Source organism: Pleuronectes platessa, chromosome 2 (genome assembly GCF_947347685.1).
Source record: "Pleuronectes platessa chromosome 2, fPlePla1.1, whole genome shotgun sequence".
Lineage (NCBI taxonomy): Eukaryota > Metazoa > Chordata > Actinopteri > Pleuronectiformes > Pleuronectidae > Pleuronectes > Pleuronectes platessa.
In genome coordinates, this window is record NC_070627.1 from 14,729,920 (window position 1) to 14,747,393 (window position 17,474).

Consider the following 17,474-nt stretch of genomic DNA (forward strand, 5'->3'; position numbering starts at 1 on the left):
TTTCACATTTTCATAGAATTCTCAGAAAATAATTCGTAAATCTTGATGGAAATGATCTGACACATTTATGAGTGTGTGCAATTTGGTGCACATCCAAAATAAAAATCTGGATCTGGTGAATTAAAATGTGGTTTCATAAGAGGACTGTTGGGCGTATACACTCCAGTGCCATTCTAGTTTCAATATACTAAAGATAAAAAATTATACATATACTATATTAGAAACATATCAAATGCAGATCTTTTTTATCAGCTTTAAAACATTTGATCTGTTTGTGGCTTGAGCCGGCACTGATTCTTGAAAGCTGTTGGGGTTTGTAAAACTTGTTTTATTATCATCTGTTCCATCTGTTTCATGCTTCATGGCTTCACTTGGTAGAATATCAGAGCAGAGACCATACTGGAGAGAAACAAAGTGGACATGACCCCAAAAGATCAAGACAAATCCAACTTCAACCTTATTCATGTCACGTTACTTATGATTATGACTTGATGTGTGATTTCCAATGTGTGCATGCGAAATATGACCAGAAAGGCTTCAGCCCCGATGGAGTCGAATTAAATCATATTAGATTATAACCAACGCGTGCACGTGAGGGTGCATATGCGTGTGCGTGTAAGGGGGGGGGGGGGGGGCGGGGGGTGTCAGGGGGAGGGAAGGAGGGGGGTTCACAATATGAGGAGGCTCACGTGACCGTCTCTTAAGTTCCTGTTTCCCTGCAGCGCAATTTGTCAGAGCCGAGACGGACGGACGTGTGCGTCCTCGCTGCTCCACCTTCACCTCTTCATCCCACAAACCGCGGGCACGCTTCAGTCTGACTGGAACCTTGAACCTCTCCCCTCTCCCCATCAGGCTCTTATCGCATATTTCAGCTCGCTCGTGTCTTTTGTGTGATTTCCCCCCCCTGCTGAATCCTTTTGAGTTGACTGGTACCAGGAGGAGGGGAAGAAGGAGGAGGAGGAAGAGGAAAAAGCGCCTTGCAGGGGGAAAAGAGGAGAATAATGCAAGATTGCAAAGCGGACTCCTGCACTGATTTTTCTCCGATTTCAAAGTAAACCCCTACAACGCTTTTGTTCGCGTAGAGGAGGAGAGGCACGCCGGAGAAGCCGAGGGACAAGGGGGCTGCAGCCTCACGAGCAAGCCGAGGGACCATCACCACAGACCCGGGAGCGTCCTCGACTCACAGGGGCTCTCACCCGGACACCCGGAGAGGAAACATGTCCACGAAATTCAAGAAGGATAAGGAGATCATAGCGGACTATGAGACCCAAGTGAAAGGTGTGTGTCTGTGTGTGTGTTTGTGTGTGTGCCTGTGTGTGTCTGCGTTAGCGTGTGCGTGTGTGTGTGTGTGTGTGTGTGTTTATTGTCTCTGCAGAGGTACTGTCCGTGTGTTACTGACCAAGAGCCAGTGCTCTGCACGCTTTTTGCTTTTCCCCCTTTATCCCTATAATACACAGCCTCCACCCCTCTATGGGATGCACTGTGTATGTATGTGCAGCGCTGCAACATGACAGCCAAACCATGATCCATGTGTCAAGAGCACAGTGTCAGGAGTGAACCCTGGTTTTTATTTAGTCTCTCTTGTGCAAATGTTTCTTCTCACTAATGCAGGAACAGAGAGAGAGAGAAAGAGAGAGAGAGATGTATGTGTTCTGAATGTTAATATATGTATATGTTCATAATGTGGTTATAGGATTCCGGCTCTTTGTTGCTGGGTAAAATGATCCCTGTGTTGAAATCAGTGCAGGATAGACAGGGGGATGAGTGGTGTTATTCTGTGGCACCTCGTTCTTTCACATTCTGGGGCCTTTACGTGGCTGTGCTGAGATCAGTGTTGTTCTAAATGCTGAACATACACTCAGGAACAGATTGCACACTGTGCGCTCAATGTGTGGATGCATGGTGATCTAGTTTTTTTTTAATGTTTTTTTTTTTACCAGGTTGATCCGGCTTGAATGCACAGACCTGATCACACTCTGCTGCCCGTTCTCCCTCTGAGCAGTGGATTCATTGTTTGATGGGATGCACATATTCATGCTTTAGGCATTAATGTGCTGTGGAGACAGTTCAATTGCACATAGAACATAGTGGATAAATGGGAAATAACATAAATTCTATTTATTGTTCCTGATGTCAGCTTTTCAGGAACGACCCACCACATACAGACCACCCAAATAAAACATCCTCAAGAAACTTAAAGTGACATTTAGCGCCGCTGTGTTTGTGTTATATAAAAACTTGGCGTAAATGAAAGAGTGCACTGGTTGTTAGAAGCATGGCTCTCTTAGTGGACCTGCAGGTTAGGATCAAGACCCTGGACCTTTAACATGTCAGTGGCTTCGCTAATGTTCTGACTCAGGCGTCCATCTGATCATCACTCCAGTCATGTACAAGTCGGGTACTCAACAGTGTGAAGATTTGGATGTGTAGGATTGATCTACAGACAAATTGCTCTTGTTGTGTAAAGTGTATCAGCCGATTGATTTTTATCACTTTTCGCGATAACGCTGCTCTTGTCAAGCTCGTTATTGTGGGAAAAATCAGCACGCAAATGTGTCCTCTCTAGACCATTTTAGTCTCTAGACCATTTTGGTGATCCAGCCTTGTTTTATTTAGTGTACATCTGTGTCATGGGGGGGGGGAATAGCTCTCGTCTCCCAGATCAGGGCCCGGTCGGCTGCCTCTTTGCATTAGACAGAGTCCTCTAACTGCACGAGGAGGATGGATCTTCATTTATGGAGGAAGCTGCTTGTTTTCTCATTCTTAGGCTGCTGTGATGCGTAGACACAGAGGCCTCGGCTCCCGAATCCACCACCTGACAACAATGCAATGTTATGACTCGAACCAGGCAGCGAGGGAAGTGTAATGAAATTCAGATTGGAAATTGCACCTGTCTTCCTCTGAGTTATTGCTTTATAGTTAATGTGAACACGGCAGACGGGGCCTAACCCTCAGTGTGGAATCGATTGGGTCATAACAAGATCGCACGTTTGTTTTATTATGTATGAGGGCTAATAGATGGGAGACCCCACAAAAAAATCTGCAGAAGTCTGACAACAAAGGAGGAAAAAATAAAACCAGTACCCTTTTAATGTGTGAGAGTTCCTCTTAACATAAGATTTAAATCCTCTGTAACTGTTTAGAATCTTAACCTTCTGTCACTAATGAATTCTCAACAACCTCTCGAGGCTTGCTGCCAAAGCCCCGGTCTCTGAAGGAGCCCAGACGATGGTGTTCACTGTATTCAGGCCGTTCAGCTGGCAGATCTGGCATTAGCATGTCAATAGAGCGTGTTCATACTGACTGACTCAGGAGCTCGGATGCTGTTTTGTTGCTAACCACCATGTGGTCGCTGGTCCACAGCTCTGCCTCCTCCCGCTCGCAAGTTTTATAGGCGGCCTGTGAAATGTTGTTCACGGCTCAACCATCAGCACCTGTTTGACATTTACAACAGAGCTTCTGAGGTCAAGAAACAGCTTCTCCATCTACAGGATAATGATGAATCAAACATTCAGCACATGCAACATACAAAACTGGAGGCTTTAGAAGACCAGGCTATTTAGAGATAAATACATGTCAAGACTTATAATGGCTCTTTTTCTTCAAATTGGTATTTTCGCTGTACTTTACTTTGACTTCAGAGACATCCGGCTCTGTTGGCTGCGTTCCCTGAATCCAACCTCTGCAATGAATCACTAATTCGTTCTTCTTTGAGTGCAGCACTGTTTTACCCCACTTGCAGTTTCCTGCAGTATTTTGCAGACAATCATTCATTTTTTGGCTCAGTTGGATATCTTATGTTCAAAGCCACCGACGTGATTTTGTTTTCATGCCTATGACAGATGGCTGAGGCATAATGCTAATAGTTTGTCTGTTCATCCGTCCATACCTGGGTACGTCTGTCTGTCTCCTTCTTGTGACCATCTCAAGAACACCTTGAGGGATTTGCTTCAAATTTGTTACATGGATTCATTTGGATTCAGAGAGGAGCAATTTGATTTTAAAGGTCAGGTGGACAAGTCTGAAAAAGTTATGTAAACTGAAACTGCACTGGTTAGAGGAGGAACACAACTACAGGGCGGCAATTCAAGTTTTGGTTTTATTGAGATTTGACAAAAACTTATGGCCTGTAATGGTTGTCATGTCCTAGATGTAACCATTGAGCAACTCAGAGAGTGACACAAGTCATTTCCCACAATGACACCATTACAGACAGACAGACAGACAGACAGACAGACAGACAGACAGACAGACACGTCAATGAGCTGTGTTGTTAAGATGAAGGACAGTTCTGATGTGATGAAAATTACACAAGACTGAAAGAGTTGTTATTCCTCCAGGCTGCAACAACTGCTCTGATCAGTCAGATTAATGCAGACACACACACACACACACACACACACACACACACACACACACACACACACACACACACACACACACACACACACACACACACACACACACACACACACTTACTGAAAAGTAAGCATGGATTTTACAATCCCTTGGTTAATGTTTCTGTTTCTTGCATGTGACTAGTCTCAGCTGGTTCTGTCAGACCAAACACAAACAAGCTTGACCTTCCCAGCAGCTCTAATGCACAGATGAAAGTAATCTAGGAAAGAACCTAGCTGTAGGAGGTTTGTTCATCACGGTGCACACGACGCTGCATGAGGTGTGAATTTATCATTTGTGAGTGTGAAGCTACGTGATTCACAATTAAAAGGCAAGTTTTGAGTCATTTCAGTGTTTAGTCCTACATGATGACTCATGTTAAGTCAAATTCCTTATATTCTTTTCAGCTTTACGATATACAGTTCATATGAACTTATATCTTGCAGTTTGTTGTATTTGATCCCAGCAGTTACCCTTTGTGGTGTCGAACCGCCCCTCTCATCCGTTAAATTACCCTGAACAGTGTTTGTGTCGATTTGCTCAAACGCAGATGAACACGATGTGAGACACTGTAGGTGTGTCTCAGTTTCCAGGGCTCCAGGCTACAGACAGGTTCCCTGCTGGCGGAGTTAAATGCTAAAAACTGTTCATGGGATTAATTGTGTTTGTAAGCGAAGCCATAAGGAAGATTGAACACAACCTGTGGACTTTTTATCTGACACCTTCAGTTTGTGAGGCCAACTCAAACTGAAAGTTTTTGCTCAGCTGAACTCTGTGTTAAGGTCGGAGATTGTTACCATTGTGGTCTAATCTGGTTAATTACCAGTTAATACCTTGCCGGGCTGCACCACGCCGGCTATGCTGAACCAGACATGTTGGGAGTTGAAGAAATGGTTCTGCTGACTCAGCAGCTGAGGATCCTCCAGCTGCCAGCTTGTTGGGCAAACCTTCTGCTTACTGGAAGAACATTTGCAAAGAGAAGAAAAAAACCTCCACGAGGCAGAATAATCTTTAGTGGCACAGCTTGTTTATGTGTGTTCCAATCATTTCTGGGCGTCACTCGAGTTTGGTTTGTTGGTTTGAGGAGAAGCACTGACTTGTCAAACAAACAGCTTGTTTACTGCTGCTGAATCATTCAAGATTGCACAATTTCATACAATATAATGTCCCAATGTAAAAGTTGGACATTTTAGACTATGCACTTGTACGCTTCTGCCGAGCATTAGATGGACCGATTGATGCCACTCTCATAAACGTATGCTGGTTAGCTTAGCTTAGCTTAGCTTAGCATTAAGCCTGGAAATGGGGAACAGTATGTATTTCTTGCTTGCTGTTTCTCCCTGTAACCATTCGTCATGCTACACTAACTTATATGGTTGCTGACTGTATTAATACTATACACAAACATGAGGGTGCACTGGATCATCTCCTATAGCTCTTGCCAAAAAAGCTAAAGATTGTTCAATTGGGGCGTGTTCGGTCAATCATTTTGGAATGATATTCGTTCTCGGGTTCGTTTACATCAGCTGGGCTATGAACATGATTTGTTTAGGCTGCAGTTGCCTGTTATTGGGGAAAACATTGGGCCTGGGTCGGGTTTGGACACAAATACGTGTCAAGTTAGTGTCATGCTCGGCTAATTTCCTCTCTGACTCGGCTGAAATTCAGACAGAAAGTTGTGGACTGAGTCTTGTAGAAAATAACCAAATAGGGTCAAGCAGCCTATTACGGCCCATAGTTACGTTTTTATCATTAGATGACCCCTAGTGACCACAGTTATTATGACAGGAGCAAAAGAGGAGATCAGGTGAATTCAGTAGAACCACACGCAACTCTCTTAATTGTGCAATATTCATTCTGTCTGTACAATACATTGGTTCATGTATAATCCATTCACTGTACATATTTCTTTTTTTTACACTGTATATGTTTATTTCTTTTATATCTCTTTACACTAAAGTATTATTATCCTTATACTTAAGTTTAGCATGTTATTCATTGTTATTTAATGAAACCTATTTTTGACTCTTTTTGATAATATTGCAAGTTTTCCCGTGGTGGGACTCATAAAGGAATATCTTATCTTTTCTTATCTTATCTGACAGAGGTGGAAGGTTGGGCCATTAGACTTTGACACATGAGATCAGACTTTGTTTCCTGTTGCTCTCACAGTTCCACAGACTCAACTGCATGGTTATTGTTATAGTGAAGGTCTGGTGCGCCACGGCTGGTGGACTCTGCATGCATGAGGAGGCATGAGATTTCTGTCCAAACAAAACAATCTTTATTTGTGTCCATTGTGTCCAATTAAGTTTAAATTCACATTGTGTAAAGTGTTTTTCCTCCGAGCTTTCTTAACTTTGCAGACTCTGGTCTCGTCTCTGTAAACTCAGTATCCTGAATGCAGCTGCCACACGATAAAGCGAGAGTTTGTTCTGTCCCTCTCGCAAGATTCCCAGAGATAATCGGCCTTTCATGAAACGGCTGATCTGCCAGGCTGAAATCATCGTTACATCAGAAAAGTTTTTTTTGGTTCATGCTCGGGCATTGATTGAGTAGACAAAGGTCAATTTGAATAGAGAAACGGCTTCATTTTCCTGGCTATTTGGTGCCAGTCAGTGCTTGATTTCACTTCTCAATTCATTTACTTGTTTGTGTGAAAGAATTTTAGTCAGGGCTGTCAGGAGAAGTGTAGCTTTCAACGATATGATTGTATTAAGTCCAGTAATGCACTGCTGTTTGCTCGGGGACTGGAACCTGGTTACAGGGCTGTTAGACTTAAAATACATTTAAAAAAAAGAGGGGTTGATCTGATTCGTGAAACCTGATCATTAAATTCAGTCCTCTATCTCTTCTATTGTACTTTCCATTATGAAGACCTCTACCGTTATCATGTTCAAAGACCTTCATCTAACTGTCTTTGTGGGAATATGACATCAATGCTGCATATATCCTTGTATTTGTTTATTCATTCACAAATAATTCTAAACTTTAACATATCTTAAAAAATCCCCTAATGCTTTTTTACTTTATTTTACCAGCACAGATCTAAAATCTAAGTGAACAAAATTAAACTTTTATAAAATTGAGTAATCTAAATTAGCAGGAAAAATTAGCCCTTACATAGCCGCATTGCTCAACAGGTTTCCATGGAGATATGCAGCAGTAGTTGATACAAGGATGATTAAAAACACTTGCTGTCACGAGAAAGTAACCTTAGAAACAGAGGAAATAGAGCAGATGTGCAGAAATAATTGCAGTGAAAGTTTGAAACAGTTACTATTTGATGAAGTAATTAGTTGAGTTCTTACAAAACAGACCAGGGGCCTGCTAGATTAACTTTGTTACCAGTGAAGTCCCACCATGGACTTTAGATAATTAAAAAGTTCCTCTTTGCAGCTCACAAATCCCTCGTATTCACCACTGACGGTAGAAATAGCTCCATATGTGGAACAGGCTCATTAGTTATTAAGAGCACAGAACTGAGGTATCTTGCTTTATGCACGCTAATGAATAGTATACTGTAAGGTTGATTGATTTGAGTATCGATATATCCGACTATTAGCATCCTAACATTTTGTTTGAGCAATACCCGACGATCGAAAAAAGTATCAAATCCTTACAGTAGAAAAGTTGAACCAGGTATTGTTTTGGATTTTTTCTAATATACGTCATTGAATGTGAATAATTTGATTGTCACGAGAGCCGATTCCATCTGACATTCGGCGAGAGCCTAGGTGAAGCCTGGACAGGTTGACATCATGTTGCAGGGCAGAGACAAACAACTATTCCCACTCACATTCACACCTTTAGTCCATTTAGAGTCTCCAACTTGGACTGTGGGATGAATCCCAGATAAGCCGGAGGGAACCCACACAGACACAGGGAGAACATACAAACTTCACACAGAGAGGATGTGGCCAAGATGGGATTCTAGCCGGGCACCTTGCCGTGAGGCGACAGTGCCGTCTGAATAACATACATCGTATTTATCACGTCTTAATAATAAGTTAATTGACCAAAGTGATTATATGCACACTGAGCTATACAGAAAACCATTTATTTTTTGCCTTTGTAGAGACTGATTGAGTAGTTGTGCTGAAACCTCTCCTCTCAGAGATGACCATGATTAGATGATAGATGTGGGGAGAACATTCAGAAACACACAGAGGCTGCAGGCTGACTGAAAGCAGAAAACACAGGTGACACATTTCTAATTCATTTCTGTCTTTTTTCAACTGAACTTTACTCAGATTTTATAAAAGCTAAATATTCATTTGTTAAAATAAAAATGGTAGAAATGGTTTCGGTGCTTTGAGCAGATGCTGGTGCACTGTGCTGACCAGCTTCCCAGTTAAATTTCTACCACGTCTCAGCGCATACAACTCGTTCATGCCTCCTCATTCCCTGCTGCCACCTCTCCACATCCATCAGACTACACCTCTCCTCCAATAAGCTGCTCCCGAGGGACTGGGGCACGCCCATGTTGCCATGGAGACACCTCTCAGCCTCAGTCCTGCAGAGCTGGATCCTGGATACAGCCGAGGATGGACAGTCAGAGTCTGAAAAGGGCGTTTTTCCAGCTGGAGCTCAGCTTCCTGAAGCTCATGTAACGTGGTGACATGATGAGGAAATCGATGTATGAGAGAGAGATGAGGAAATCTGGAATGATTTTCCTCTTTGAGTGACTGTTGAATTCGAAATTTATTGTCGTCATGGGATGAGTGTTTTCCTTCAGTGTGGGTTTTGGTTTATTGCAGTTTTGGGAGCTAACGTAAGCTGGCTGTTTATTATCAAGCTCCATAAGATTTGGGGCCTAGATAGCATCTGTTTCGAGTGAGGAGCACAAAAGCTGCAAGGCAGACTTATTTGTTGTTTTCCTGTTTGACAGAAAATCCTGTGAAAACTCAGATAAACCAGCAGATAATTAGGAGGGAGGATTAGGAGTGAGGGACAACCCAGAGACTGACAGCTGACACCTTGCTGTGGGGACGCTCCATCAGTTTCTATCTGCTCCGCCATTGATTGGCCTCAGCTCCTAATTCTTATCTTTGACTACACACGCAGTCCGGGTTAATGAGGGAGCAGGCGAGATAGAGACAAGACCGAGAAGAACCTGCGCTGACATCATGAATCCAAAATTGTATTAATAATTGGAGGATTTAAAAAAAAAAGAGGGAAAAGAGAAGTGGGGGATTATTTCAACAACTGGAACCCTGCATTGTGAGTGGGACAGAGAAAGAGTGAATCAAGGTCTGCATAAGGGCGGCATCTGTGTGTTTGCTTTTCATGGGAATTGGCCTCTGCAGCGGAGAGACCACATACTGCAGAGCTGGGATTAAGTTAGCTCAGTGTTGCTTTTGTCCGGTGCGTGTGTGTCTTGTTGATGTGAACGCCCAACAACATGAAATTCAAATTCTCCTTAGGGCTGTTTGTGTTTTCTAATTCGTCCGCATTACACAGGGACATCCGTTTGTTTTTCCCTCCACACTCACTGCACCAATACACTAAAGCACAAAGCGGATGATTCACTTAACATGTCGGGAATTATCTGCAGACAAGAAATACTCACCGTCAGACTCCACTTTATATATGAGCTGATACTTTAGATTTATTATCCCGCAGTGAAAGCATCCATCTCTCCCGCTCCTCCTCAGGCATCCCGCTGCCCTGTGTGGCCGGGCTTCTCCCCCCTCTGCCCTCAGGATGCTCTGCAGAACATCCCTCACATTCTCTGCACTCCAGTTTTCAGTGCGTCAAGACATCACGTGTCCTCCTGAGCAGCAACCTTGCAGTGATATGCTGCACCAATGCATCACAGCTGGTGTCCTGAATTAACTCTGGAAGGAGGTATAGGATATATTGTTTTTTTTTAAAAGATGATCAGTAATTAGTTAATCCCTGTCCCCCAATTGTCCAAATTGGGATATTTTAAATTAATATATCAGAGAAGTTAATGACAAGTGCTGAAGTAGTTTGTACTTTTCATTTCCACACTAAACCCACAGCATAAACAATTACTCTAATGTCTTCTGTCTTCGATACACTACTTTTCTTTGATGAAATATAGCAGAAATGTGTCAACCCTTAAATATGTTTGTTTTGTGAATGCTTTCTGCTTCTCCACTTCACAGAATCACTCTCTTTGTTCCCTTTTTGTTCCCTCAAAATTATCACCTCTACAGCCAAAACACCACACTAAAAACATCCAGATGTTCGGAACAATGGAGGAACAAATACTTGGCTCTATAACTTGCAAAAGTGTGCAAAACATAGACTCTATATATAGATGAACAACGCGTCTTCACCTCCTCTCACTATCCTAAAATTAAGCGAATAATATCCTGGATACGAACACTGCCGTCTCGATCAAAAGAGGTCATTTGGTGCCAGAGTCTGAACAGTCGTGATCTGGGGGATGGAGCCGCAGTAGCAAGCATCACTGATAGACATGCTCGACCAATCGTGAGTCAGTCTCAGCTGTCAATCATGACTTTTCACCCCATTTTTACATCATCTTAAAAGTAATTAAAACTAAACCTACCTGAAAACTGGAACATTTGAACAAACGTCAGTGTGAGAAGAACTACCATGTGTGATAGAAACCAATGTTTGAGAACATTTTATTTCAGAAGTCCTTTTCCTATCAACTAACATGGAGGAGGCTGGAGGAAATGAAGATGCTTTGGATTCACATTTAGGGAGCTCTCATGTTGTCCATCTTTATGTACCGTGTATGGCATGAACCAAGCTCATTGCTCGTTGAGAGTTTTTTCTCACACAATCACAAAGTGAGATAAACAAATGATAAATATCCTTTTCTGAGCGCCACAAACCAGATTATACGTACAGGTACAATAATCTTTATAAAAGTATTGAAAATGAGCCTCTGTGAATTATTTTAATGACATGCAATCGTGCCTTGAGCCAACAGGAAGCCAGCCGTCGCAGCCAGAGGGAATCTCCAATGCAGATGTTACCAATTAGGTCGACCAAAGACAGAGTGCTGTGCATACACTCTATGGTCCCAACAAATGCACTTGCCTGTGCAAGTCTTACCCAGTTGTTCTGAGACATCTATAGTGAGAGCCAATATACATGAGCGATAACTAGCTCAACTGGGGTTTGCATGAGAATCTAGATGGAAGCTTTTTTATTCATGCACAAAATATTGTAGGACTCTGGAAGATATACTAAACCTTAATTTAATTTTCCTGCACAAGCTGCAGTGATTCGTCACATCATCATGTTCTCTGCTTTAACACAGCTGCCACCACAGGATTCTGTCTGTGCGAGTCAAAGTTCAGGGATCTCCAACATCCCTCTATTGTTTTCACAGGGTTTCCTGCTCTGTGAGGAGACAAGTGTCCACTGTGCCTTCAGTTCCTGTTCCTGAACAGAGCAGGAGAAATCATGTCGTAGAGCAGGTGTCCAGAGGAAGGGAAGGCCTCTTATAATGATTAATGGACTTGCGGTCAGGAATGTAAAGTGTCTGTGGTCATATGTCATACATACAGTACATAGTAATGAAGCAGCAGTAGTGAACCTGACTAGTAAATTAAACCTTGGTTCTTTATCTCAAGCAGATATTTCACATTGATTGCTTCTGCTCCTTTACATGAATAGACATTATATTCATATGCACATGCAGATTCCTCCCTATCTTAACAACCTTTACTTTGACGGACTGTTGTTAGGAACCAGCTGCATTTTAATACATTGGGATTAGATCCCAGTTGTCTGCAGTAAACTTAGGTTAAAAAAACAAACTAGGTTATGATTCCAATATCTGAGAATTTTAATATTATGTCAACACCATGAATTTAGTATTTGATGAAGACACAGATTGGAAATGTTACTGGATTAATGCAAAATCTTATATAAAAATCTAGAAATGAATACATAAAGCCTTAAGTACTCAAAAGGCACTTCTGGCAAGAACGAGTGTTATGATATGGGAAAATGTATTTAAGTTTGTATTTACAGACGTCAGTATTCATGATTGAAAATCCACAATTACTATATATTATGTATAATCAAAAGAAGTAGTCTCCTTTTGGAAAACAGTGAACCACTTGTTTTGGATAGTTTGGCCTATTGCAGGAAGTTGACAACAGAAGATAAAAAATAAGTGGATCACAGGATTGACTGCAGTATTCAACTCAGAAGAAATAATTTTTGAACAAAAGGTAGCAGTAGAACCATAACAACGTTACAGTGGCAACAAAACTATCATTCATTTTCTTGATTCAGAGAGAAATAGAGCTATTACGATTTTCATAAATAGTATGAAAATGTCCAAATGACCATAACAACAAAGGATTTTAGTAGTGATCACTACACAGACTCTGCTTGTCCAGGTCATCGCTCATAAAGCTTTGAATTATTAATCAGTTTTTCTGCCCTCGTTTGTAGAAGTTTAACCAAATTCATATTTTACTACTCCCGTCTCACTCCCTCTTGTCTCTATTAGCCTTTTTGTCTGAAGATGACCCCCCCCCCCCCCCAAAAAAAAAAAGCAGATGGCCTCATCTCTAAATAGAAACCCACAGTAGGTCTGCCACACACAATAATCACATGCTTCATCAAGCGGCAACATTAGAGCTTTAACTTGCCCACATTAGAACAGTTGTGTTTTTGGTAGGTTGCCCAAACAAATCCCACCTGCACTCGGAGTCCTTGTCTTTCTCCAGATCCTGCAACAGTGAAACCAAAAGCCCCGTTTGAAATGCTAATATTTCAACTTTCAATGAGCTCATACTTTATTACAGTGAATGCTTTGCTTTAGAACAACAGGGGGCCATTCTTACAGTTAACTTGTGAAACTGGCTGCCGAAAGTCCTCTCTTCATTCCATAAATCAGTGATATGCATTCATTTTCCACCACACTGCATATGCAATTTTATTAGGAGGCTCATTGAGAGCATTTCTTTATGCTCAGTGACATTCTATAGCTGCAGCTCCGCGGAAACCAGAGCAGCCGAGCTGAAAGTGGGGCATCCATGTTTGTGGGTTCAAAGAACTTCTACATACATGTAACACTCCGCCAAGGAGGTTGTTTTCACCCCTGTTGATTTGATGTTGTTTTTTTTGTAAGCGGCATTGCACAAACACTTCTGGATGGATTACCATGGAATTTGGTGGTAAGGGCCAGTGTAGAACCCATACAATTTGCAGATCTAGATCAGTGAATGGAACCAGGATATTTTTTTAACTGTCTTTAACATTGTGAGACAGGATGTTCTTTTTTTTTTTTTTTACTTTTCCTTGATTTCTCAAAAGATAAATCATGATTCCTGATGAAATCAATCAGTCACATTTAGGGGAATGTGACTGAGTTTGTAAAATTCTAAATAAAAATTTTGGTATGGCGGATTTAAATGTGGTTTCATGAGGGGTCCTTGGTGAGGTTTTTATACTAAAGATATTTTCCTTCAATATTAATGTTTTCATCAGCTTAAAAACATCGGTTCTGTTGGTGGTTAGAACTGTTAATCATCCTTGGAAGCAGTATAGGCTTCTTTCATGGCAAACTGTTCTATAAACACTATTGTTTTTATTTCTTCATGTGGTAGAAAAATCTAAGCAGAGTCCATATTCTTTATGTGAGGAGAGAAATAATGATGCACATGACTTGTCCATAAAGATCAACAATCCAAACTTTTACTGTGTATACTTTCACAGCAATCCTCCTCCTCCTCCTCCTCCTCCTCCTCCTCCTCTTCCAAACAGATTGAAAAGAACCACAGAGAGGGGTCCCTCACTTTGAATAAACCACAACGAATGAAGCCACTCTGAAGAGCTGGGAATACTTAGAGAATAATTCTCCAATTGCTCATGGTTCCTCAGAGGGAAGCGCACGCACACACACACACACACACCACTCTGCAGTGTGTGACCTATTTTTCCAAACTCATCCGTCAAATGCAGAGCTGCAGCTTGTGGTTCAGAGTTCCCTTTTCTTTTAAGGGGCATTTCTTTTGCCTGATTTGGCACCATTTTTCTCTGTAACAGAAAATCAAAGAAGCACACAAGAGAAAGGAGGACATATAGCTGCATGTCTGGAACAGCACAACCCTTCTTGTTAGGACTGATGCAGCCAAATGGTATCAGTCCCCAAGCTGCTGGTTCAGAGCTCCTTCTAAAAACTGAGCTTTAAGCCCTCGGTGCTTAGAGGTCGAGGGAGGCCCCTGGATGAAGGGGAGGGCCGGGACCATGGTTAACCACGCCGCTCGAGGCTGAGACCAGGCGGCACGACATCACAGGGGGAGAAAATGTTCAGATTGCACAACTTTGCTGCTTCCCCAGCAGACAGAGCCTGCATGTATATCCTCGAGGAGAGTCTGGGTGACCAAATTACACCCTCAGCCGCGTGGAAACACCGGCTGTGTCACTGCTGTGGTTTCACCGCTCAGTCGGCAGTTCATCGGCCTGCAGTCTTATACTGCCATGTCTCAGATACGTGTCAAATCCATCCTATCCAGTTTTTTTTACGGTTATGACTTGCAGTGAACATATAGGAAGCTCTTTTCATGTTTCTGCTGAAGAGGAAAGAAGAATCCTGCTTTGAATGGCGGTTCAAGTCTTCTTCCCCCCTTCGTCCGTGTGGGTGTTCTCCATCCTTCCGTCCATGCTAACACGTATTGGAAAAAGTACATCATGTGACCACTCGCATACACTGAGCATGTGCGTGCTGGCTAAACAGGCATTCCTCGAATAATATCATATTTCCTACGCATGTTAACAGTTGTATTATTCTAAAATGCTGACTTTAAGTGCACATGTTAGCAAAGGCTCATTTAGAGCATTTCTTTATGCGCAGTGACATTCTATAGCTGCACCACCATGAACACCAGAGCAGCCGAGCTGAAAGTGGGGCCTCCATGTTTGTGGGTTCAAAGAACTGTAGCATACATGTTACACTCCACCAAGAAGGTTATGTTTTCACCCCTGTTTGTTTGTTTATTAGCAGCATTTAATGTCTTCCAGTCCAAACTAAAATGCAGCCCCCAGAGTTTTCAAACTAAAATAGGGCCAACAGCGTTTCCAAAGTACCTCTAAAACGTATCCATATTAGAAAAGGTGATTTCAAAATAAAAGGTAGCATGGATGTAGCCCTAGTGTGAATGGTGTGTTGGCTTTACGCTTTGTTGGCTACAAGTAGGAACTCTTGAGTGGTTGACCCACTATTCATCCTTGCTGACCAACGAAGGTGCTGCTGGTGTACTGCTATCATGCAAGATTCCCATTCGTCTGACCTGGGTTTGATTCCGGAGCGGTGCACCCTACACTCTAAATTCACAGCAGTCCTGCAATTTCCTACCCACCAAATAACTTATTTATTAGGGTGACTGTGAGGAGGAGCAGAGAGTGGGTCTTGCTCCAGTCGTGACCCTCAGTCAAATAAGCTGTGTAGATAATGGGTGGAAGCTTTCAGGTTATTTTCCGTTTAGAATGAGCTGACCTGATACATTCTTTGTACTTTGCATTGGATCCTGTCTTCCTGTGGGATAATGTTCCTTGAAATGAAGGAATTAAATATTCTCCAAAGAAATCAATGGAACGCTCGCCTTTGTTTTGACATCGTGCAGTTTTTTTGTGAAGGAATTCCTTAATATTTCAAGAAACATTGACACCATGTAAGCACAGAGATGAAACCTCAGCCAGCTGTGCTCTGATCTGAAGTTCTTGTCATTAAATTCTACCGCCTGACTTGACTTAGGAACTGCACCGAGGGAAACCGTGTTTTCACATCACAACAGAGCGTCTTGGTTTATTAGAGACATTTTTGTTTCTGATTAAAGAGGGCTCATTAGTTCAGGAGGTTTCCTTCCTTTTGAGGAACGACACCACTGAGCCTGTTGACTGTAGCTCTTTCAATCAAGTCAGGAGGCCATTTCTCTTTTCCTGTGCCGAGGAATCGATGCTGCTGATGACAGCACTACAAAGAGGAATCGGGTTTCTTCACTGGGCTCCCACTGGCATGAAGGATCTGCAGTCTGCCAGGCAGTGTCAGCTTCCTCTTGAGGAGAAATGCTGCTCCGGAAACTTGCTCTAAGAAAGGGAGTGCATTTGCTTTTCATTAAATCAGGTGGATCTCACATTGTGTCCACAGTGTATAGACACTTATGAGAGGTCATGCACACAGGTCATCTTGTTTGGCCTGGAGCTTCACCGCCTGCTCTCCGCTCTCAGCTTCATGTTGCTGTTGGGAAAATACCATTTTTTTCCCATGATTTCCTTTTTCGTGTTTCTGCTTCTCACACTGACTTGCGCAATTTCTGTAAATATATTTTCTGCGAGTGGTCAACATCAGACAAACAAAGAATTGTGGCCTTAAACTGCCTGACATCTTGAATTCAATGGTCTTATTACAAGTTTTAGTTTTCTTTGTATCATTTTGTATTATTGTTTTCAATTTATAATAAGTTTATGGTTAAACTGTGAATTATCTAGACTCAGGTACATCCCTTGTCATGATCATGTCATGATGATGTCATGATGTTCTATAACAACATCTTAGGAATCACTGCATAAAAGCAAATTATTCAAACTGTCAAATACTCAGTAGTGTAATCTTTTACATTATGCTGACACATTGTTTTTGACCAGTCCGTGAGCTATTGTGTTAACAACTGACTGATGACATTTTTGTTGTTGTTTTGATGGACAGAGATCCGTAACCAGCTGGTGGAGCAGTTCAAATGCTTGGAGCAGCAGTCGGATTCTCGCATCCAGCTGCTGCAGGACCTGCAGGAGTTCTTCCGCCGCAAATCTGAGATCGAACTGGAATACTCCCGCAGCTTAGAGAAGCTGGCCGAGAGGTTCTCCTCCAAGATCCGCAGCTCCAGGGAACATCAACAGTTCAAGTGAGTGTCCCTCCCTGCAGATTGTTGCTTTTGAGACATTGTTTGTTATTGTTGCATTTTGCCATTTGCTTTCCTTAGGGTTGTTTACTGTAAATCAGGAGCCCTTTGTTCTTTGTAAAGGCCACTGCCCTTTCACCGAGCACTGTGATCACAGGGACCTGAATGTGAACTTACTCTATTCTCTCCTAAACACTTCATTGTTTACAA

General features: G+C 42.2%; 1 protein-coding gene across 1 annotated transcript in view; it reads left to right on the plus strand.

Annotated features, from left to right (window-relative positions):
* Positions 1–722: 722 nt before the first annotated feature.
* The window catches only part of srgap3 (SLIT-ROBO Rho GTPase activating protein 3), a 59,143-nt gene continuing 42,391 nt past the window's right edge, over positions 723–17,474 (plus strand). Inside the window, exons 1-2 of the mRNA XM_053442054.1 lie at positions 723–1,278; positions 17,072–17,267. Of these exons, the coding sequence (XP_053298029.1) occupies positions 1,218–1,278; positions 17,072–17,267 (257 nt within the window). The 5' untranslated portion in view covers positions 723–1,217. The remainder of the gene's footprint in view (positions 1,279–17,071; positions 17,268–17,474) is intronic.